Genomic DNA, 23,349 nt, shown 5'->3' with positions numbered 1-23,349 from the left:
GGTCAGGGTCCTTGCAAGTATAGAAGTAAAATCATAAGGTGGAGGAGAAATTCCACTTATATCTTTATTACTGAACTGAATTATTTTACTGCTGCACCCTTTATTACTGGGTCAAATGTAACTTGTATTTTGAGATCATAAAGCTATCTACTCAACACGTTACATTTGTTGTTTACCGTTGATTCACTGACTGATTACTGACAAATTATGTTTATTAAAATGATTAGGAATACCTCTTGTTTCCATAGCACACAGTCAACAGACAACAACCAAATGGAAGAGTTCAAGCTCCAGCCTTGTTTTTCAGTTCAGAGGCCCCCCAAGAGGCCACCAGTGTTAGATAACATTTCCTGGTTGGAGCCTTTTTCCCCAACCTCCTCCACTCCTCACTCAGATAACATGAGACACACCATCATCCTGTTTGCAGGAGCACATTGATTTTACAGAGGGCCTTTTGAAATATACTAATCATGATTTTCCATGCACTTTTTGAATATATGGACTTTACTGGTTGGCTGTTGTTGAGCTTTGTAGTGTTACTCCTGACAGAAGTGGTCAGAAACTGGAGGCCACACAGCTTTCCACCTGGACCCTGGGCTGTGCCTTTTCTTGGAAATGTCTTCACAGGAGTTGATTTCAAAACAATGGAAAAGGTGAGCTGACCCGTACCGCTTTATTTTAGATTACTTAGATTTAAGTAGGGTATAGGCAATTTTAGTAACATTTTCAACATGATGGGTACAATGAATAATAAGAACACCATATGATGCAACTCTTAAGTGTTTTCTCATCTACTGCCATATTGATATAAGTGCATATTCATTCATTTTACCTAAAACAACGGGTTTTTTTTTTTCACTTAAAGGCTAGAGGGTAAACAAAATAATGCACCATGGAAAATAACTTTAAATCTCAAATAACAGTGACAATTACAAACACCACAACAACAACAGTTATAGCCATAAAAGGCTATAAAGGTTTTTGACAAACAGAACTTAAATATAGTATGTGAGTTTTCAAAGCACATTAGCAACATAAAATAATTTACAAAGCTCAGAACATGGAATCTAATTAGTGACAAACTGCAGGTCAATACATGGAAAATAAGTTCTAATTTATTTAGTTTGTCAAAAATCATAAAAACCTATTTAAGGGGAGGCAACCCACGTGAATAGGATACATTTATTAATTAATAGATATCACCATGAAACTTCGACAGTTGATTACTTACATTAAGCCAACTATCCTTTGTATAACAAGTTTTCTGAAATGTTATGTTAAATATGGAAATGGTGCATTATCTTGTTAAATATGTGCTTATTTGCATACATTTCCAGAGGAGAAAACATTGTAAAAAGTCAGATTCAAAATTCTTCTTTTATTTTGTTGACATATTAGAATCAAAGGGTTTTACAGAGGGGATTTTGGATATCTCCTTTTATCACTGCATACATCAGAATATAGTGTCAACAGCCATAAAAACTCCTTTTTCGCCACGTTTTTTAGATATAAAATGTTACATAAATCAGGCTATGAATGATATCTGAACAAACCCCTCTGTGAAAACCTTCAGAATATAGATAGGAGTAAAACTGGAATGTTTGGTGTATGTAAGTGCTACTGAAGTGGAGATTTCTGGCTCAGAGTATGAGAAAACCCCATTTTGAGAAAACAGCCTTTGAAGATATGGATTATAAAATATCAAACATTTTGCAAGGCATTACAGGTGAATAGGGTAAAAACAAATAACTAACAGATATCAACATGAACCTTCCCCAGTTAATTACTTACATTAAGACATACATTTTTGTATTACAAGTTTTCTGAAATGTTGTGTTTAAATATGCAAATGAGGCATTATCTAATGCTAACTTTTGGTGAATTTAGGGAAAAAAAAGGTGCAAATAGAAAAAGTGTAGTAAAATAAACACCTAAATGTGTATTTCTATGTTTTTTTTTAGTCTAAGAGAAGACATGCTCCAGAAGCTAAATAGCCCAAAAACTAAAAATTTAAAAATGGTTTTGCCTTTGGTGTCTCCCCTTAACACAGACAAACTGCATCAACACAGTGGGCACAAGATGAAACTAACAGTATTATATAAGCACGCAAGTCCAACCTTTTGCAGTGGTTGCAGGGGGCTGTTTAACTTTACAGTAGTTATTTTCCATGAAGTGTTGTTGAAATTGTCTACTCTTTTTAAGCATTTCACCGAAAAAAACACCTTGATTTCAATTCAATATATATAAGGAATACAAAAGTCTTTGTGAAACATTCTCTCTTATAAAAGTGATTTGTTTTGAAATGCAGCTTTCTCAGGAGTACGGTCCAGTGTTCAGCTTGAGGAGAGGCAGTGAAAGGATGGTGTTTGTTTCAGGATACAAGATGGTCAAAGAGGCTCTTGTTAACCAGCTAGACAGCTTTGCTGATCGACCTATTGTTCCTCTCTTCCATGTTGTCTTCAAGGGGCTTGGTGAGTATACGTGAACAAATGAGTGAGAAATAGCAGCCATAGAAATAGAAAGTGAGTAGAACGGACATTCCCATTCAAATCATGATAGCTAGAGGGTCAGAACGGCGGCCATTTTCACATGTATGTACATTGCAAAAAAGCTGTGACCGTTGTAGTGGGTTAACGGTAACTTCCGTAGTAACTGAAAATTGTGGACTCACTGAGGATGGGGTTTTGCAGACAACCAAAAGTAGTATGAAGCATGGAGAGCCAGAGTAAATTACTTTAACTAGTGTATTATTAAAGCATGACTAAAGCATGGATAGCCAGCTGTCCACTAGTTGGCTATAGCTAGCTAAACAGCAAGCGGCAGCGCTGGGGTCCCTCCGCCTCCTCGACTCTCCGGAGACGGACAAGCTAGCTAGCTAATTTGTCTCGGAAGTTGACACTCACTCTTCTCCTGGCGAAGTAGTCTGCAACACACTTCACGGCCCCACTGACGTGTGTTGTCAACTAACAACTTACAACAATCGCCATTTTCTTTTTTACTCATCAACTGACCACGACAAACAGTTCAATGTCTGTTTTACTCATTCTTTTTCTATGTTGAGAGCATGGTACAGAAAATGTATTTTGCTGTATCAAGCTCTCTCCCAAAACTAAATATCTTTATGCTGTGTTAAAGGATTTAACCAAAAAACATAGCTTAGTCAGCCAACTCACATGGGACAAAGTATTGTCAATGCTGAATAGTGTTGATATTTCCACGTCTACTTGGACCTCGTCCGTCCCTGCAAGGATGCACTAAATGCCGCACACTACCAAATTAGACGTGACAATAACTCCTTATTTTCAATGTATGTGCTCAGAAATTATCAACTTCTAACACTGCGTGTTTGCTTTGTTAATACTTTTATATTACATTCCCACAGGCATAGGTTTGAGCAATGGTTACCTGTGGAAGAAGCAGAGGAAGTTTGCCAACACTCACCTGCGTTACTTTGGAGAGGGCCAGAGGTCACTGGAAAAATACATTCAAGAAGAAAGCAACTTCCTCTGTGAAGCCTTTAAAGAGGAACAAGGCAAGTAGAGATTCATCTGTTATTTCACTTGACTCACTTTACATCCTAATGTGAATTAAATTTAACATACTGTATTCCAAGGAAGACCATTCAACCCCCACTACCTCATAACAAATGCAGTGGGTAACGTCATCTCGTCTGTGCTCTTCGGACATCGCTTTGAATACAGTGATCAAAGCTTTCAGAATTTTCTGGAGTTGGACAATGAGGCCATTGTGCTCGCTGGCTCTGCTCAGACTCAGGTAATTCCTGATCTTACTCAACTACCATGTTGTGATCATAGGTTGGATCATACAACAAACTGTGCTGTTGGTCTGTAGCTGATCTGAGTTTGTCCTATTGACAGCTGTATGATGCCTTCCCGGGCTTGCTGAAGTACCTGCCAGGACCTCACCAGACTGTACATGCCAACTACAAGGAGATCATGATTTTCCTGAAAAAGGAAGTAGAGAAGCACAAGGAGGAGTGGAACCCTGATGACCCTCGTGATTATATTGATGCATACCTGTCAGAAATGAAGAAGGTAAGATATTTCCACATTTTTAGTAAAGCTCACTGGAATCCTGGCAAAGGATAGCTTTACAATTGTTCACGTTTGTCTTGGAACAATCGGCAGGTTCCCATAAGAACACGTTTTTGGCATTGACTGCATAAAATATGGACGTAGTCTCTGTGACGTCACCGGTTGAATGAAGCCTACAGTCTACACTAGCCTCCTGTTGCGGCAGCTAACCTGTCACTCAAAATAGAATGCCCTTTATTATGCAGAACTTTAAGTCTGAATATATATTAAATGGTTAAAACAAATTCACCCCGTACAGTAAAAATAGTAAAAAAATAAATAAAAAAAACTTGGTTTTTGCTTGCTGTAATCATTCCTCCTGTTTATACAAGCAATGGACAGATATTTTTCTAATGCTATTCCAATGTAAGTGATGGAGGACGAAATCCACAATCCACAGCACAATGTATGATGTCATTGATAGAAAAAAGAGGATCCCCATGCTGGCTTCAACATGGAAACCCTGCTGGTATGCATCCTCGACCTGATGGAGGCTGGTACAGAAACTTCTTCCACCACTTTACGCTGGGCCCTCGTATACATGATGCACTACCCAGAAATACAGGGTTAGTAATTTATTAATCACAATGGGCACATGAGTATTCTCATGAAGATTATAGATGGGTTTGTGCTATTTCAAGTGTATAATGTCCAATGAATCTGCTTCCTAACTCAGAAAAAGTCCAGGCAGAGATAGACAGAGTAATCGGACAGTCTCGTCAGCCCACCATGGCCGACAGACCCAACCTGCCTTACACTGATGCTGTCATCCATGAGATTCAAAGGATGGGAAATATTGTTCCCCTGGGGTTCCCCAAAATGGCCAGTAAAGATGCTACCCTTGGAGGATACTTAATACCCAAAGTAGGGACTATTTACCAGACTCACCCAGCTTTGACAAGTTGTAATTTGTAAATGATTTATACACAGCTGATATCAACCCCTATGCCTATTTTTCCAGGGCACAGCTATAAGTACAATCCTTTCATCTGTGCTGTTTGATAAGAATGAGTGGGCGACCCCAGATATCTTCAATCCAGAGCATTTCTTGGATTCAGAGGGCCAGTTCCGCAGAAGAGACGCCTTCTTACCGTTTTCAACAGGTTTGCTCGATACTCCTCTTTCAGTGATACAATTTAGCTAACAGGAATTGCTGCCACCCACATACAGTAGTTCATGAGAGTATAGATGTAGACTGGTTACCTAAAGCTGCTGTCAATCGTTTCCCCACAGGTAAACGTATGTGTTTAGGGGAGCACCTGGCCAGAATGGAGCTGTTTCTTTTCTTTACATCTCTCTTCCAACACTTCACCTTCTCTCCTGTTCCTGGAGAAATGCCCAGCTTGGAAGGTGTACTGGGCTTCACCCATTCCCCTGAGGAGTTCAGGGTGCTAGCTATGCCTCGCTGATTTGCTCCCACATTCTTGCACAAAGCATCAAATACCTCTTAGACAACAATATCCAAGATGACATATCTGACTCGCAACTGAAAAGTAGTTTGCATAAAATATGAACACTCCCCACCAAAAACAATTAATATAAAAAATAAAGAAGAGATTCGCAGTCATCCAGGTCAGAGGTTAAACAAACCAAAAAACATCTACTGTTCTACAATATACTTGTTCTGATACAATATTGATCTATCACTGGCCTGATAAGCTTTTATCTACTGGATCTCAGATAACTTGATGACATGGTCATTAAAGCCTCCAAACACCCACACAGGTGATTTCAGTTATTCTGGCTGATTAGACCTCTGCTCAGTTTGAAGGTGGGCTGGAGCTTTAATAAGAATGAATTAGGTCAGGGGTATTCAACGTGTTTTAAGCCAAGGACCCCTTAACTGAAAGTAAAAAAAAAATTCTATGACCCTCCAAAACAATTTAGAAAAAAGGGATGACCCTCCCCAGTTATTTAGCAATGCCTTCTGTAGTACTTTGCACTTGACAAAGATATACAGATTCACGTTTTTTTTTTTTTTTACAGCCATGACTAATGTGTCTAAACCTCTGCATTCTCATCTGACGCATCACACTCCTCTGTTATGGTCTGGTGGCCATTTCAGTAGATTTACTCACTGACATTGTTGTGGAAACACAATAAGCATGGAAACTAAATGCACACTTCCTGCATTACTGCATTACTTCAAATACTAAGTTACTCATCTAGTGAACTAGTATTCATATGAAATAAAACAATAAAATATTGACACTAGTCAGCAAGGCATTCTGGGTAACATTCAACACACAAACTGGTTGCTATGGACTCGTCACTAGTCACTCCGCCACTTCGCAGTTTAAACAAAGTGGAATAATGGCCATCAGTTTGGTTTGAAATGTGCTGAGGACAGAGACGCATTCGGAAGTACATTTCCAGAAGTGCTGGGTACAATGACTCATTCATTTTTTTTTTCTCTTTTGCGCAGATCATGTTTTGAAAGACGCTGTGTAGCTTACTAATGATTAAAAATGTGGTTTCATGGACGTAAACAATGATTACCAAATTTCTCTCTAATATTGCTCCTCATAACCACTGAAAACTGACAAAAAATCGAACCCAAACTCCAATTATTATGGACGTTATCTGACATTAAGCGTTTCTGCTTCACATTTTCAGCAGCTGTGGGTTGACTCCCCACGGTTCTCATGGGGTTTATAAGTCCTAACGTGAAAAAGCTTAACGAGGTTTAATGTACCTAAACAACGATCAATCATCAAAACATTTCTGGTTCGATTTTTTGACAGTTTTCAGTGGTTATGAGGAGCAATATGAGAGAGAAATTTGGTAATCATTGATCATTGTTTAGGTACAAGCTTTTTCCTCGCCATAGGCGCCAATGAAGAAGACAATTCTAATGTGAGATAACTTCTATAATCGTTGGATTTCGGTTTAGCTCTTTTGACAGGCTTAAGTGTTCATTACAAGATATGGCCCAATTTGGTGGCCCAATTTGGTGATCATTGATCGTGGTTTAGGTACATTAAACCAGTTAAGCTTTTTTTCACGTTAAGCGGAATGTCCTTCAGTGTCAGTCAATCAGTCTATACACACCCACACAGTCCTGGGAAGACGTCCAAGCAGCCAAACTGAAAACACCTGTGTGGACGTTCATGGCCTTTACATTCATAAACTGTTGATCCATTAAGTGTTGCATAACGTTTTTCTGAGTAGATCATTTATTAGTATGGAGCAACAGGACATCATAATATATACTCATGTATCCATTAGAACATGATGTCATGTAAAAGCTCCACGTTAGTTAAGAGTGTTTTTCATGTTAGCCTCTTTGATTTTGTTACTAGTAAATCAAAAATGTATTCTGTTGCATATATAGTACATAACCATGTATCTTCATCTTAAGGCATGCCTTGGTCATTTTTGTAGATTTTTAACAAAATAAAAAGCAAGAGTTAAGTAATTTTAAAATCTGTATTAACCTTCAGGCTGATTCAGGACTCCTCAGCTTTGTGTCGGTGTCCTGCATGACCCTGGGGTTCTAAAGGGATAATGTAGAGCGAGCACATTTTGCGAGATTTGCTAAAATAGCAGACTGCAGAATGTAGTGATTGACCAGTCAGTTACATGTTCAATCAAGACGTGCAATGAGAATGTTTTATTCTGTTCTTAAATCAATAAATGATTTTGGTTTTGTTACAGAGTTGTCCATTCACATAGATATTCAGGGTTTAGTTTGAAAGGCAAACACAGTTAAAAGGTAATGGCAGTGAGCTTTAAAAATCTAACACAATTAAGCAGTTTGCAAAATATGGAACATTTTGTAGTGTTTCTTAATATTTGTTATTTTTGGGATTTTTTTTGGCAAACATATTCCATTGGAGTAATTTTGAAAAACAAGCCTTCATCACAGGGAGCTTTATCTGCCCAGCCACCATGACGCTAAATGTCTAAGCTTTATTATTAATTTATAATTAACTATTAATGCAATTGCATTGAAGAGGTAGTTTGTGACAACTCAGAGTTTCTGGCTAAGTACAGTGTCAATAGACCCAGTGTTGTTCTCCATTGTTGTGCCGACTGGAAGCTGACTGTGCTGGATGAAGCATGTGTAGTTGGTAGGTTTTACTTCTCTTTTCCTTAAAGGAGGATGGTGATCTTATGCTTTGGTTTTACTAGTAATTTAGTATTTGTTTTGTAATTATCACTGTTGTTCCTCCTTCTTGTAGATCAGCCTGTTTATGACAAGCTTGTTTTGACCAATTGCAAACATTTACCAGAGCCGCATATTTTACATAAGAAGAGCAAACTATAATTCTACATGTAGAAAGTTTGTATGGGTTGGTATGAGTCAATGATCATACCGCATGTAAATGACTGCATTTAATCCAAACATTCATATTTGCCGATACAGACCAGAGATAAAGTGAACTAGGCCACCGGGCATTCTGATTGGCTAGGACCACAGAGTACGGTGGCTCATAATAAACAAACTGCATAATCATTTAACCAAATGATCTACATCCCTTCCTTTTAGTCTGTAGAAATTCCTTAAAGCGTAACTCTCACCAAAATGCAACCTAGGGTGTACCCGAGTCAAACTTTTGTTTAAAAGCATAAATAGGACAGAAGCGCCACTTTTAAGATTTACCGTATTTTCGTTTTTCAGTCAAATGGCCTTTTGAATGGGAGTACTAGGGGCACTGATAGCATCAAAATCGCTATATTTAAAAACACTAAGAAGGCTCGACACAACATGAAACTTTGCTTGAAGTATCACCAGGGGCTCTACACATGAACTTGAGCATTGAGAACATTGTTTGTCTACACAGAGTTTACTAAAAAAGGTTTTGAACGACTTACTTCAGCTGTTGGTGTTTCCGGTCGCTGCCATCTAACCAGTCAAAAAGTGTTGATCTCCGAATGTAACGTAACAGGGAGGAGAGTAAAGATGGAAAGCTCCTAAAACTTAGTTCCATAGAAATGAACGGATAATTCGTTTTTTGTCGTTAGTGAAAAACAATATTGACCTTGTAGTTGAAAAAGGAGCCTCATATAAGAATGACATTTACTACTATGGAGTCAATGGAGTCAGTGCAAAATTAACTTTTTTGTCCACCAGGCAAATGGCCAGTGAATGTTTACATTTTATTAGCCTCTCAATAGATGAATGAAGCAAATCTAGTCAGGATCAAGGAATATTTACCAATACTGTATAGAACAGTAAGAATGGCTGTTCCTGGCATACACATAGTGATACACACACACATATAGTGATGCAAGCTTCCACACAGACCACTGCTGTTAGAAGGGGAGGGGGTAGTCAGACTGGGTAGAAATGTCTTGAATTCCTCTTGAAGTAAACTGACACCCTCTGCTAGACAAACAATATCAGGGGGAAGGGGAGACAGAACATTTCTTTGCAGGGTGTAGTTTCCTACCATTGGACGGATCGTGTGTGAAGAAGACTGGGTCCAGTCTGTGGACCAACCAGGAGGCACTAAGGTCTAAACCATGGTTGCCTCCCCGCCTTAGTATTCCATATTAACTAATCATGATAGCTTGCACATTTTTCATATATTGACTGTGAATGTTGAAACTGCATTCTTTTTGGAAAAAGACCAAGAGTAACAGCGGCCGGATGACTGTGGATTTTCAAACCAGAAAGAGTCCTTGTATAGGAGTTTTAATTATTATTCCAGCTTTAATAAAACACCTTAAACGAGAGAAGTTGTTTGTCATCTGTCCTGACTGACCAATATTGCACCCTATCACCAGTGTTGCCACAGTTACTTTGAAAAAGTAACTTAGTTACTTTACAGATTACTTGATTTTAAAAGTAACGAAGTTAGATTAAAAGTTACTTTATTAGTTACATTCAACAACTGCCAACAACACCCCCACAGCCTCAACATAAAAATGACAACCGGTTTACTGTGAGGCAGCTCGGCATTGCCAGTAGTAGGGATCTTGTTTATTATGGCACGAAAGAGAGCGAGTCAACCGTGTTAAGGGCAGCATTTCCGCTACAACATACTGTCCGATCAACTTCTTCAACTCTCCCCCACTTACTGGTTTTGCACCAAAGTCCAGCTTTTGTTGTTTGGGTGGTGGGGGACCTCCTGCTCTCTGCTTCGCACCACCTGGTGGGACTTGCTCTGTAAGTTTGACTGCAGTGCTGCGACTCCAAATGTTTCTTCAAATTTGACGTAGTGTTTTTGTAGCTAGATAGCACTTTGTTGCCACCAGCACAGAGTGTACAACGAACCTTAATATTGCCGTCTTTAGCTGACACAAACTCAAAATAGTGACTGTATTTCCAGCTAGAAAACGTGACCTGTCCTCATGCTGAAAACGTGACTTGTCGCATACGTGACTTCACTCCCCGAGACGCAAGAAGAAAGCAAAAATATATATTTTTACTAAGGAAAATGACAAAAATAGTAACGCACAGTGACTTGGATAAGTAACTTTAATCTGATTACTGGTCTGGAAATAGTAACGCGTTAGATTACTCGTTACTGAAAAAAGTGGTCAGATTAGAGTAACGCGTTACTAAGTAATCACGTAGTCACTGCCTGTCACCCCCTTGGGTTTTACTGGCAGAGGAGTGCTGAAGCGCGATAAGTGTACGTTATACTTATACTGATACATACCTCTCTGATCTGCAGGTGGAATCTGGTGGAATCAATATGAAGGTCACCAATTAATGGAAGAGACCATGGTCCTCGTGGAAAGTTTGGCGGCACCCTGTTCTTCAAAACATCAGTCAACAACAGAAAAACAAACAGAATTAAAGCTGCAAGCAGCGATGGACAGGCCCTCGCGCCTCTGCATACGTCAGGGTTACTGCCGGTCGCCGCTCCTTGCGACCGTGCATTTGCGCGGCACTCAGACACTGCAAATCATCACCAATGAAAAGGTAACTCTCTGCTGAGTTCAATGATACCTCACACAAGACTCTACGTCATACAGTTCATTAGCTGTGACAGGGGGCGTGGCCAAAGTATAGGGGTCGGGGCAACCCTTTACCAATAAAAAAGGAAGTCTCTGCTGAGTTCACTGCTACCTCACATAAGACTCTACCTTAAACGGGTCACCAGTTATGAAAGGGGGCGTGGCTACAGCATAGGGGGCGGGCCAAACGATTGGCAATGAAGAAGGAACTCTGCTGAGTTCAATGATACCTCACACAAGGGTCTACCTTAAACGGTTCAAATGTTATGAAAGGTGGCGTGGCTTAAGCATAGGGGGCGGGCCAAACCATCACCAATGAAGAAGGAACTCTCTGCTGAGTTCAATGACACCTCACACAAGACTGTACCTTAAACGGTTCAAATGTTATGAAAGGGGCGTGGCTTGAGTAAGTGGACGTGGTTAAAGTATAGGGGGTGGCTCAGTATCACATGTAGACCACACATAAGTTTCATGTAAATCGGATGATGTTTGTCATATAAGGCGCATTTTTCGAAAATTTCGGGCAGATATGACAATGTAGGCCTACACTAAAGTTACAACATAGCGATGAACAAAGAAGTTGTTGTAACTTGAGTGTAGTTGTCGTATCTGCCCGAAATTTCTCACGTTTGACAAGGGTCCAGGCCTGAGGACATCTACAGGCCAATATTGACTTTTGGTCATAGCGCCCCCCACTGGCAACAGGAAATCCGCCTTATATGACAAACATCATCCGATTTACATGAAACTTATAATTTGTGGTCTACATATAATACTGAGCCGCCCCCTATGCTTAAGCCACGCCACCTTTCATAACATTTGAACCGTTTAAGGTAGACCCTTGTGTGAGGTATCATTGAACTCAGCAGAGTTCCTTTTTCATTGCCGATGGTTTGGCCCGCCCCCTATGCTTTGGCCACGCCCCCTTTCACAGCTAATGAACTGTATGACGTACAGTCTTGTGTGAGGTGTCATTGAACTCAGCAGGGAGTTCCCTTTTCATTTGTAAATTGAATTCTAAAAACAAATAAATAGATAAATGAATAATTAAAAGCCATTACAATATTTTTTCTTAACCAACTTCAAAAATGTAAGTTTAAATTGTTCACACACTTTATGAAATGTGAAACAACTGGCAGATACTGATATCTGGTGGTGAAATTGTAAATATGAATGGAAATTTTGACTTTAAGCACACTTGGCACAAATGGCTGTCCATTTGTTGTTTTTGAACAATTTAAAAATGTCATATGATGCAGTACAGTGTTCTGGTCAATAAAATGAGAGTAGAACAGACATTAAACGTTTGCGGCGGCCATTTGATTAGTTTGTGAGAAAATAGCATTTGTTAGTTGTTATGGTAACAACATGTTATTGGGGCCGTAAAGTGTGTCATGCTCACGAGATTAAGAACTATGTTTTCTTGATGACCCACTGTAACAATAGAAATTCAATTCACTACAATTCTTAGCAGTTAAATCTAGAAATCCTCAATTCACAATATCAAAGTCTCCTTGGCGGGCATCAAAGTGAGGACTGGGAGGAAGTGAAGGGCTTCGGCAAAGAAAGCTGGTGGGAGAAGTGGCATGTGCACGGGGAGGGCATAGCACGACAAGACCTCGCTATGAGAGGGCTCAAGGGATAGAATGATGCCAGCTTGTTCAGAAGGATGTAAAAGCTAAGGTGGAGGACGTCTGCCAGGATTCAACAGCAGGGGGCGTAGACCTGAAGATCTCATTGTCAGAGCTCTGGAAGGCTGAGCCACTCTGGATCAAATTCCTTATTTAGTTGATCTATGATGTCCTCCCCAGCCCATCCAACTTATTCTGCTATAGGGCTTGACATCAAGCTTGTGCAGATGGGGGTTGACGCTTACCTGGTATCCTGGATAACAGACTACCTGACGGAGAGACCACGGTTCGTTAGGCTGAAGGACTGTTTCTCAGAGACTGCAAACTGCAGCACGAGAGCGCCACAGGGGACCAGGGGCGGACTGGGACAAAAATTCAGCCCTGGCACCGTAGTCACACCAGCCCACATTACCATGCAGCCCCACCCACGGCTTTATGACAAATCTGTTTATGCCGTTTGTATGCTGTTACTGTCATTCTCTACAGTATGTTGTTCTTTGTTGTCACTGTCTGTCTGTTCGATTGTCCGTGTTTCTCTCTTTTGACACTGTACATATTGTCCATCTGGTTCTCCATCTTTTCATCTGTTTTAACACATAAAGCAGGGGGGTCTGGGGGTTCTCCCCCCGGAAATTTTGAGGGTAAAAGACTTCAATTCCTGCATTCTGATACATTTTGGGCACCAATTTATGGTAAAAATGTCTATATTTATGGCAAGGAAATCACAAAATTCTGGTGGCAGGTAACAATTTAAAATACAAAATATAATGGAATATTATAATATTCAATAGTCCAGTAAGGGGGCTTTCGGACATGGGCCGGACAAACAAAGTCCAGTTGTTTTATGGGCTTTATTGTAACTTTTTTCCCCCAAAGAGCATGTTGTGCTCCCAAGTTGAAAAATGTAGGATTGACTTTCAGAGGCTACTGCTTTTACTGCTAAATTGTAGAATAACACAATCATGTTATGGATACAAAACGTTATGAAGTGTGTTTTCTACATTCTATTGATCAAAAATGATCAGTGATGGTGCATGGATTTTGAGACTACAGTGTAAGGGAGCTGACACACCGGCCCAATAATCGGGCGTCGGGCCGTCTGGCGAGGTCGGTGACTCGACTCTGTTCAGTGTGTCCCGTGCCGTTGGCCGTCCGAGGAGCCGACCCGACATTTGGGCCGACCCGACATGTTCAGTCGGAGACAGGGCAGTCGGGACTCGCCCGGAAATGGGGAGCGGATGAGCCGCTCAAAATCTGACGAAAATCTTTTAAACTAACCTTTGTCAATCTGAAATGAAGACAGATTCAGAAACTGCACAGCCTATTTCTCGCTTAAAATGTTTTCTATTTTAGTACAATATGAGATCGTATTCTGAACAAGCTGCCATGACAGTCTGGCTGTGAATTTCCGGAGAAAAAAGAACCATGTGACGCGTTCGTCCAATCAGCTGCCGGTTTTCATTTTCTGGTAAATAATCAGACTGTTAATGGAAACAATACATGGAGACGCATTACGTTTCATGCACGCGCAGAGCGTACGCTCAAGTCGGCGTCGCCTCAGTGTGTTCTGAGGCATTTTTTGGACCTCGGGGACCCGACTGATCAGTCTGACTGGCTTTTCTGCCGACGGTCGGCCCGTCTGGTTGGTGTGTCAGGACCTTAACGGACCACCACAGTTCATGCATACATGTGAACCGCGGATTAATTGCAGAGTTAAACCTACAAAGTGTAAAATGTGGCACTACGTGAATGGGGCGCAGCAGAAAGACAGCGCAGAACGACGCTGCTTCTTCAGGGTTGTCATGTGTAGGCTACTCCTCTTCGCATCAGGTGTTAAAACCAACTGTACCAAAACACTGAATTAGACTACTATTTAACGCGACGTTTTTAACCGGTAATGAAACTGTCAATTTAATACTGATGCCATCAGACGGCCGCGCGGACCGACAGCAGTCAGAGCTCCGGCGAAGCTCTGCGCCCGTCAGCAGCGGCTTCTCACTGCGCAGCCGGTCCCCCAGAACATCATGATCACTGGGAGAGTCCAGTACAGCCTGAAACCTGCAAACGGAGATCCCGTTTGAAGGTGAAGTGCTTGATTTTGACTGAACGTCGCAATTTGAGTAACTTCTGATTGGGTCGGTCGGCCCATCTCGAGACCAGGCCGGCCGTTGCCGACTGGCCAAATGCTTAATAATAATAATAATAATAATAATTTTTATTAATATTATTATTATGATTAAAACCATAGTGAAATCGTGCAAGCGATAAAAAATGGCCTATGCGCTGTCGGTCTGTAAAGACAATTCATTTGTATATTTAAAAAAAATAAATCTGACCGGCCCACATTAAAAAAATTGGTCCGGCCCCTCTGGCATTTGCCAGATTTGCCAGATGGCCAATCCGCCCCTGCAGGGGACTGTGCTTTCACCGTTCCTGTTGACCCTGTACACTTCTGACTTCAGCTACAACTCTGAGTCATGCCACATGCAGAAGTTTTCGGATGACACTGCAATTGTTGGGTGTATCAGGGATGGACAGGAGGACGAGTACAGGAACCCGGTGGATGACTTTGTGCAATGGTGCAGGCTCAACCATCTGCAGCTGAATGCAACAAAGACCAAGGAGTTGGTGGTGGATTTCAGGAGATTTAAGCCACGTATGCCACTAGTCTCCATTGAAAGGGTCAATGTGGAGGTGGTCGGCACATATAAGTATCTGGGGGTACACATGGACAACAAACTGGACTGGTCAACCAACACGGATGCGCTGTATCGGAAAGGGCAGAGTAGGCTTTACTTCCTGAGGAGGCTGAGGTCATTCAATGTCTGCAGTAAGCTCCTCTAGATGTTTTACCAGTCAGTCATTGCCAGTGTCCTGTTTTATGCTGTGGTGTGCTGGGGAGGCAGCATTAAGAAGAGAGACGCTGGGTGACTGAACAATTGCAGAGAAACGGACCATGAGTAGGATGCTGGCGATCATGGACAATGAGCATGAGCCTGTCTCTCTCAGCCCCTACCACCATTGTATCTCTGTCTGCTGTACACCTGACTGTCTTATAGGCTATATTAGCCCTCCTACACAATCTGGACTCTGTTATATATTGTTCTTAACGATTTTTTTTTTTTTTCTGTCACGCAATTTTTATTCTATCAGGTTTACATTCATGTCTTTTCATAGTCATAGTTAATATTTAATGATAAGCTATTGCACTGATCAATCCCTACACTGTTCTCTTTTGCACTACCACCATTGCACACAGTCTACCTTAGCACCTTTAACTCTTTAAATTTCTGTGAGTGATTTTTATAACTCTTTAATTTTCTGTGAGTGATTTTTATGTATGTGAGATATATGTGTATATGTGTTTGTTGTGTTATGGTTGTCTAAGCTACTGGATGCCTAAAATTTCCCTTGGGATGAATAAAGTATCTATCTATCTATCTAAAATCCAACATTTCCACTGTGCCAGACAAAAGGATGCCTGCAACATATCCCTGCCGGGGCCTCCCAATGGCTTCTTTAGCAACTCCAAATGTTTGGAGGCATCTATCAGGGCAGAGACTGAGGGGCCATGTTGGTTCTGGACCTCAGCAAACCTTGAGATTTCATAGACACCTTCCTGATAGAGAATAAAAGAATGGTGTTTACAATGTTGACTAAGCCAATCAATATGTATGAGAAGTAAAAACTAACTTGGCGTATGCTTGGCTGCCTAGCCTGACAGTACAACAGTACTAATGAACTATGACAATCTGGTTCTATGTTGTCTGGATTCGTCCTGGCTGGTAGGGTGACTTTATTGCATGCCACTGCACAATAGATCTGTTAGTTGCCTTTTATTCCTACAGCACTTTGTTGGCTTGACTCTCTTGACACGATCAATTTCCAAAGTCCAAGGTTACTGAAAGACAGGTTTTGCACTTTGTGTGTGTTATCATATTACTAAGCTGAGATTGTTGTTGCTTAATCATAAGTACACAGATCTTGTTCGCCAAGGTAAAGGTAGGCGTGTCTTTATCTGGTTATGTAAGTAATGTCGCAATCAATGTGCAGAATCTTTGTGAATCTTTTGTTTTTAAGTTGTCTGTAATGTTAGTAGTGTGTAGTGCAGTGTAAGGTCTTGAAAAGATCAGACCTTACTCTTGCTGCAGATTTAACTCCCTTTAACAATGTGGCTTTATCATTTTTTGCTGGGTTTTGACCTGAAAGGGCTTTTCCTGTTTATTTTTATTTCTATCCTAATGGCAGACTTCCTCAAATTCAGGAATCCTCCAAATTATCCTCCAGGACCTCTGGCTCTTCCCCTTGTGGGAAATGTCTTCAGTGTAGACAGGAAACATCCACAAATTTATTTTACTAAGGTAAGGTATAATAAAATCATATTTTGTGTGATTTAGTTTTGACACATTCTAATAAATTCAATCTATTATATGTATTATGTAAATGTTAAATAATTTAATATAACAATAACAATACTTTGCCAATGTACTAAAAAAAAAAATTAAGCTATTTCAATTATTTTTAATAGTTCACATAGTAAATGTACTTTACATTGTTTACACTCTTCAGGAAATGTGCAGTTGTGTTTAAACTACTTATTTTTATATAGGAATTCATGGCAGATACTGACGTCTGGTGGTTAAATTGTTAATATAAATGTAAATTCTGATTTTGGTACACCTGGTTGCCCATTGTTCCTCATTGTGCATTTGTAGATTTTGTTTTTGAACAATTTAAAAATGTACATGATGCAGACAGTGGTGTGTTGTGATTCATTAGTGTTTGTTTCCAAATGTGTTGTCCACAGCTAGCTGACATCTATGGGAATGTGTTCAGTGTCCGCCTTGGCGGTGAGAAGATGGTGTTTGTGTCTGGGTACAAGATGGTGAAGGAAGCCATAGTGACACAAGCTGAGAATTTTGTGGATCGACCATACAGTGCAATGGTTGACAGGTTATATTCAGGAGACTCAGGTGTACAAATATCTCCCTTTCTCTTGTGTCATGCTATGCAGGAATTAATTCCTTTGAGTCCTTAACTGTAGTTCTTCTGCATGCTTGTGTCTAGGTGGTCTGTTCTCAAGCAATGGTGAAACATGGAAGAGACAGCGACGCTTTGCCTTGTCTACCTTACGTAGCTTTGGCCTGGGCAAAGGTACCATGGAGCAGAGTATCTGTGAGGAGATCCGACATCTGCAGAAGGAGATAGAGAAGGAGAAAGGTTTGCAAAATAAGCTCACAATGAGCATCTCTTCAGCAGTAAAGCATTGTCTAAACAGTGGCGTCCTCTCCTCCAGGTGAACCTTTCAATCCAGCAGGCTTCTTCAACAATGCTGTGTCCAACATCATTTGCCAGCTGGTGTTTGGGAAACGGTATGACTACAACGACCACAACTTCCAGACCATGCTGAAGTATATGTCTGAATCTGTTAGGCTGGAGGGCTCTGTATGGGCTACGGTAAGTCAGTAATATCCATTTAGTTCAATCATGTTCACAGGCACAGCATTCTGGTGGGATTGTTGGCGAGGCCCATGTCTGTGTTCAAAGTTCATCACAAAATGTAAAGGGTGATGACATGTGACATACTGTTTTCTTCTGAGCAGCTGTATGAGTCATTCCCTGGAGTGATGAAGCACTTGCCAGGTCCTCACAACAAAATATTCAGCTACAACTACGCCATCCTAGATTGGATCAGTCAGGAGATAAAGAGTCATAAGAAGGACCTGGACCACAGCGATCCCAGGGACTACATTGATGCTTTCCTCATTGAAATGGAGAATGTACGTTAACAGTTGCACTGCACAACACTGTGTAGCACTTCCTGTCAATCTACCAGACACTTAATACTGTATTTTCTCTGCATTTCTGAATAGCACAAAGAGACTGGTCTGGGGTTCACTGAGACCAATCTGGCCATGTGCACTCTGGATTTATTCGTGGCTGGATCAGAGACAACCTTCACTACTTTGCTGTGGGCTTTGGTTTTCCTCATCAAAAACCCTGATATTCAGAGTAGGTGACATGTTTTGCCATAGAGACAGAGCGCATTTCAAGTCCCGCCCCCACTAGAGGGGAAAATAACTCTTTGCTCTCTAATGACTTTGTATCGCGTGAAGGTTCAGCAAGCAAACAACAGAGAAAAGCTAAAAGCTTAAAAGCTGTGTGTGGTAGTATGCACTACCAACATGGTAAAGACCCCATAACTAGGTTCTTGGACCGGAAAAACTGAGCCTTTGAAAACAAGAGTGGATACAGACATGAGGAATCAGCGGAAATGGGAAGAATACAGAATCCTGACAATAAGCTAATGTTATGCGTTACGTGTGTAACACGCATTTCCTTACCAAGTCAAATATCCAAATTAAGGCTAACTATATTTCTGTTATTTAGGCCAAAGCATTTGGACAGTATCCAACTTGTGTTATAGTGGAATGTGGATCAGTTCTAAGGCTATGCAGTATTGTTTCCACATGTTTTAGCTTGCTAATGTAGCACCTCTAACTGGAATTAGAATGATAGCTATATATCTATTACCTAGGCTCTGAGCAGTAATTGACAAGACTCACAAGGAGACTTTACTCTTTTTAAACAGAACAGCTGGCAGGTTTATTACACAATCACAGTGTAACACGCTATTCACAGAATTATTGTACCTTACATTAGAAAATACCCAAAAATAAAATAGAGCTCTTTCATTTAGCAAAAATGAGGAAAGCAAAATAAATTGTCCTTGGAAAAATAGAAAATCACTCTACCCGGGTAGTAAACCAAAAACACATTCAAGTTTCCTTATCTGGAATCCATGGAATCCAATATCCGAGATCTGGATACGAATTAGTTCAGTCACACCGCAGAAGAGAATCCGACACAGCTGGCCACACTGCGTCCAAACGTTCCTTCTGTGGAATATCACTCACTGGGACAGGCTCGCCATTGAAGTTGGTATGGTTTGGAACCAAACTAAATCCAGGATAAAAAACCAATCTGTACGTAGCAGTACACAATAGATAAAAACAGTTATAATTCTTTCTATCTCTTTTTCCATATATGGTACCTTATTTACTTTTATTTTCTCAATAAACCAGTTACACATTTACACCTATTAGCTATGGTTATAAGTGAACTGTTCAAATCACACTACGACTATGCTCCATACAAGTCTGTTTGACTAGAGACCATAGTTTGCATTGGCAAAGTCAAAACATGGTACAAAATTAAACAATAGCATTTCTTTTCCTAAATAAATGATGTTCCTTACAGGATTAATGCATTTTTAAATCATAACATACAATGAACTGTATGCTATTTAACTATTAAACAACATGAAATAAATGCATTATTTCCCCATTAGTCATTTTACCTCAGTGAATCACATTTAGAACACAGTACTTAGCTGAATGCTGAGTTCAGCAAAACACGAAATTCACACATTATGAGCTAAGTGCAATATAAACATCTTACAATACTCTCATGTCACTCCGATTGTTTTTTTTTTATAATAGCCTGAGATCTTAAAACCTAATAGTGTTTACTGATAGCATCACCTCATGTTAGCTAGCAATATGGTAAGCTAATGAGCACGTTGAGACAACAGAAACTCACCGGAGGTTTCAGCAGGAAAACACGGTGAAGAACAACAGAAAAGCGTCTCCCACAATGCAGTCCTCGGGTTACTAGTACAAAAGTATAACTCCTGATTAGAATTGACTAGATATCTTACTGTTTTTTCTCTCTACTGTTTTCTCCCTCTACTGGCATCATGTAATTTGACACCCGACTAGTTAACCCTTTAGTGACAGCATATTCTATATGGGTTACAGTAACACACAACTAACAGGTTTATGTCAGTATGCTAACATTTCACAATGACAATGCCAACATGCTTATCATCATCTTAGTTTAGCATGTAAGTATTTCGCACTCAATTATATGAAGGAACAGACGTGTACAAGGACAGCTGTGGCAACCACGGATGTGTAGTAGCTCTGTTTGTACTATGCGCTTGGAGGACGTGTTCCACACATGGGCAGTACATGCTACACTACCATTTGTAGCAGAGAGGCTGCGCCAATGTGTCTGGCCACTTTATTTCCTTCAAGTTCAACTTCAGCAGAATTTAACACGCCAGTGAACACAAACAGTGAACACAAACTATAATTTTGGCTTAAGATTCATTCACATTAATTTTTTTCTCAGCCTGTTGCTACAAGCTTTATTCCTTTAAATTTCTTGTTTTTCTAGACAAAGTCCAGGCAGAGATAGACAGAGTGATCGGACAGACCCGACTGCCCAGAATGGCAGACAGACCTAACCTGCCCTACACCGACGCTGTCATCCACGAGATCCAGAGGATGGGAAACATTGTTCCTCTCAATGGACTTAGAATGGCTGCCAAGGACACAACACTGGGTGGTTACATCATACCCAAGGTGCATTTAGTACACAGTCATTTTCAGTCTTAACAGGATTATCTATGTAATATGAGTTATGAATTATTGGTGTTAACCTATGGATCTCTTTGTTTTTTTAGGGTACGTCCTTGTTGCCCAACTTGACCTCTGTGCTGTTTGACAAGACTGAATGGGAGACGCCAGACACCTTCAACCCTGGACACTTCCTAGATGTTGAGGGAAAGTTTGTGAAAAGAGATGCTTTCCTGCCTTTCTCTGCAGGTAAACCACATTAACCTGAATTTTATGCATAATCTGAACCAGAATATATGTTCTACTCTCAGCTGTTACACCAAATGTGTGTTTGTGGACTCTTTAGGGAAACGCGTGTGTCTCGGAGAAGGCCTCGCCAAAATGGAGCTGTTCCTGTTTTTGGTCGGTTTACTACAGAAGTTCTCTTTCTCCGTTCCTGATGGAGTAGAGTTAAGTACAGAAGGAGTTACTGGAGTTACACGTGTACCACACTCCTTCAATGTTTACACCAAGGCTCGCTGAATTATACCATATCTCACTGAATCATTTTTCATCTACACAACATGTAACAAACATACTGTAGAATGTAAAAATAATGGATGGAGCTTCCAAGTCTGAAAAGTGAAGCTAATGCAGAGTTGCCCTAAACCTGCATTCTATTTAAGTTCCAGCAGGGGGGGGGGGGGCAGCACTGGTTGCAAAAAGAAGCCGGCTTGCATAGAGAAGTCTTTTTCAATACAGTATGATGTTAATTTAGTAAATTTTAGTCCCATTTATTTTTAAGAAAAGACGATAAAGAAGGTCATGTGTAGGGTGTGGCTAAACGCCACCTGTCAATCATAATAGAGGCTTAGCAAGGTGTATCCATGGCAAACTTGTTTTTGGGTGCTGTTTTCTCTCTATGTATTTTTACTTCTTGGAACATTTTGGTCGCCTAAAAATGTCTTGTTCAGTGTTCAGTAGCACCAAAGCCCGTCTACGGAAAGCCGTTCCACTCCCTATTCAGCCCCATTGTACCTACTTTGGTTGCAATTCCACCAGAGTTCCACTGGGGGTGATCACGGTCCAGTGGAAAATGAATGGGACCCTATGGAGCTAGACGGCTAAATTTCTATGTTTCGCCTGATTGTCGTTGAGAAATCTCAGATTTGATTGTAGTTTTTGCAAGTTCAACATGGATTATAGGTCAAAAGTTGAATGAACGAGTACTTATGCCCTTTCGATTTGTTACAGGTTGAGTCGTTGTTGCCCATAACACGCTAGCATTCTGCTAATGAATGCTGATTGGTCAGTGAAGGACTGATTACAATCGCAGATCCCGCTTGACGGCATCTGAAGCGGAACCAGAAAGTCAGAGTGAATATTTCGGCGTGGTCTTTAAAATTAGCAAACCTCTTTCTAGCACGTGTATTAACAGGGAGAGCCTAACCTGTTAGCTGTGTTGTTGATGCCTCGAGAGAAAAAAGGAAGCGACTCAGAGCTGGCCGTAAAGCAGTATCTCTGGCTGTATATGTGTATGACGTCATTGACATTTTAAAAGGCTTTTTAGAACAAAAAAGCGACTTTGAAAAAATCTAACACCCAGCAGTGTGTATTTTCTTTGCCTCCCCTTTCGAATGCAACATTCAAATTACTAGACAAAAAATTATATCCTGAGAAAAGTGGATTTTGAGGGGTATAGCTCCATAGAGTCCCATTCATTCTGCACTGGCCTGTGAGCACCCCCTATATGGAACTCTGGTGGAACTGCAACCAGTTCAGAAGCCGGAAGTAACGAGGGAGTGGAACTTCTTCCCATATTAGAAATTCTTTGGTAGCAGCTTGCCAACTGAGCCTAACTAGCTAGCGCTAGCATTAGCTTCTAACTTAAGGGAACGTTTGCCATTTTTTTGTTTAACTAGCTATACATGTAGATGAACTGTGCCAGTACCTGGAGGTCCGCATTTACCCACCCGTAAAATTCTACCGAAACGCTTCAGAAGGGTTGAACATCTGCAATTTTCCCTCTGTTTAGCTTATTGCAGCAACATTGCAACCATAGGCGACACCGTCTTATAGTGCGTTCCATGTGTACTCGGAACTCAGATTTTCCGAGGTCAAAGTGGAGACACGCCCACTGACCTCGGATTTCCGAGCTCGGAACTCGGACAACCTCTCAGTAGCCCAAGTTCAAAATCCAACATGGCTGCCCCCTGTATTAAAGCTACATTGTGTAAGAATATCTCCCATCTAGCGTTGAAATCATATATCGCAATCAACTCTCTCTCACCCTCTTATCCAACAATTGTC

General features: G+C 40.7%; 1 protein-coding gene across 1 annotated transcript; it reads left to right on the top strand.

Moving 5' to 3' along the window:
- Window positions 1–342: 342 nt before the first annotated feature.
- LOC116063255 lies at window positions 343–22,032 on the top strand. Its single transcript, XM_036007704.1, has 19 exons — window positions 343–653; window positions 2,309–2,471; window positions 3,383–3,532; window positions 3,614–3,774; window positions 3,879–4,055; window positions 4,519–4,660; window positions 4,771–4,958; window positions 5,056–5,197; window positions 5,328–5,502; window positions 15,100–15,422; window positions 16,793–16,998; window positions 17,445–17,610; window positions 17,705–17,857; window positions 17,934–18,094; window positions 18,241–18,417; window positions 18,511–18,649; window positions 20,879–21,066; window positions 21,168–21,309; window positions 21,407–22,032. The coding sequence occupies exons 1-19, from the start codon at window positions 471–473 to the stop codon at window positions 21,580–21,582; spliced, it is 3,312 nt and encodes a 1,103-aa protein (XP_035863597.1). The 5' UTR covers window positions 343–470; the 3' UTR covers window positions 21,583–22,032.
- Window positions 22,033–23,349: the final 1,317 nt, after the last annotated feature.

Source organism: Sander lucioperca, chromosome 11, assembly GCF_008315115.2.
Source record: "Sander lucioperca isolate FBNREF2018 chromosome 11, SLUC_FBN_1.2, whole genome shotgun sequence".
Lineage (NCBI taxonomy): Eukaryota > Metazoa > Chordata > Actinopteri > Perciformes > Percidae > Sander > Sander lucioperca.
Note: the sequence above shows the minus strand (reverse complement) of the source record. Positions and strands in the feature narration are given on the sequence as shown.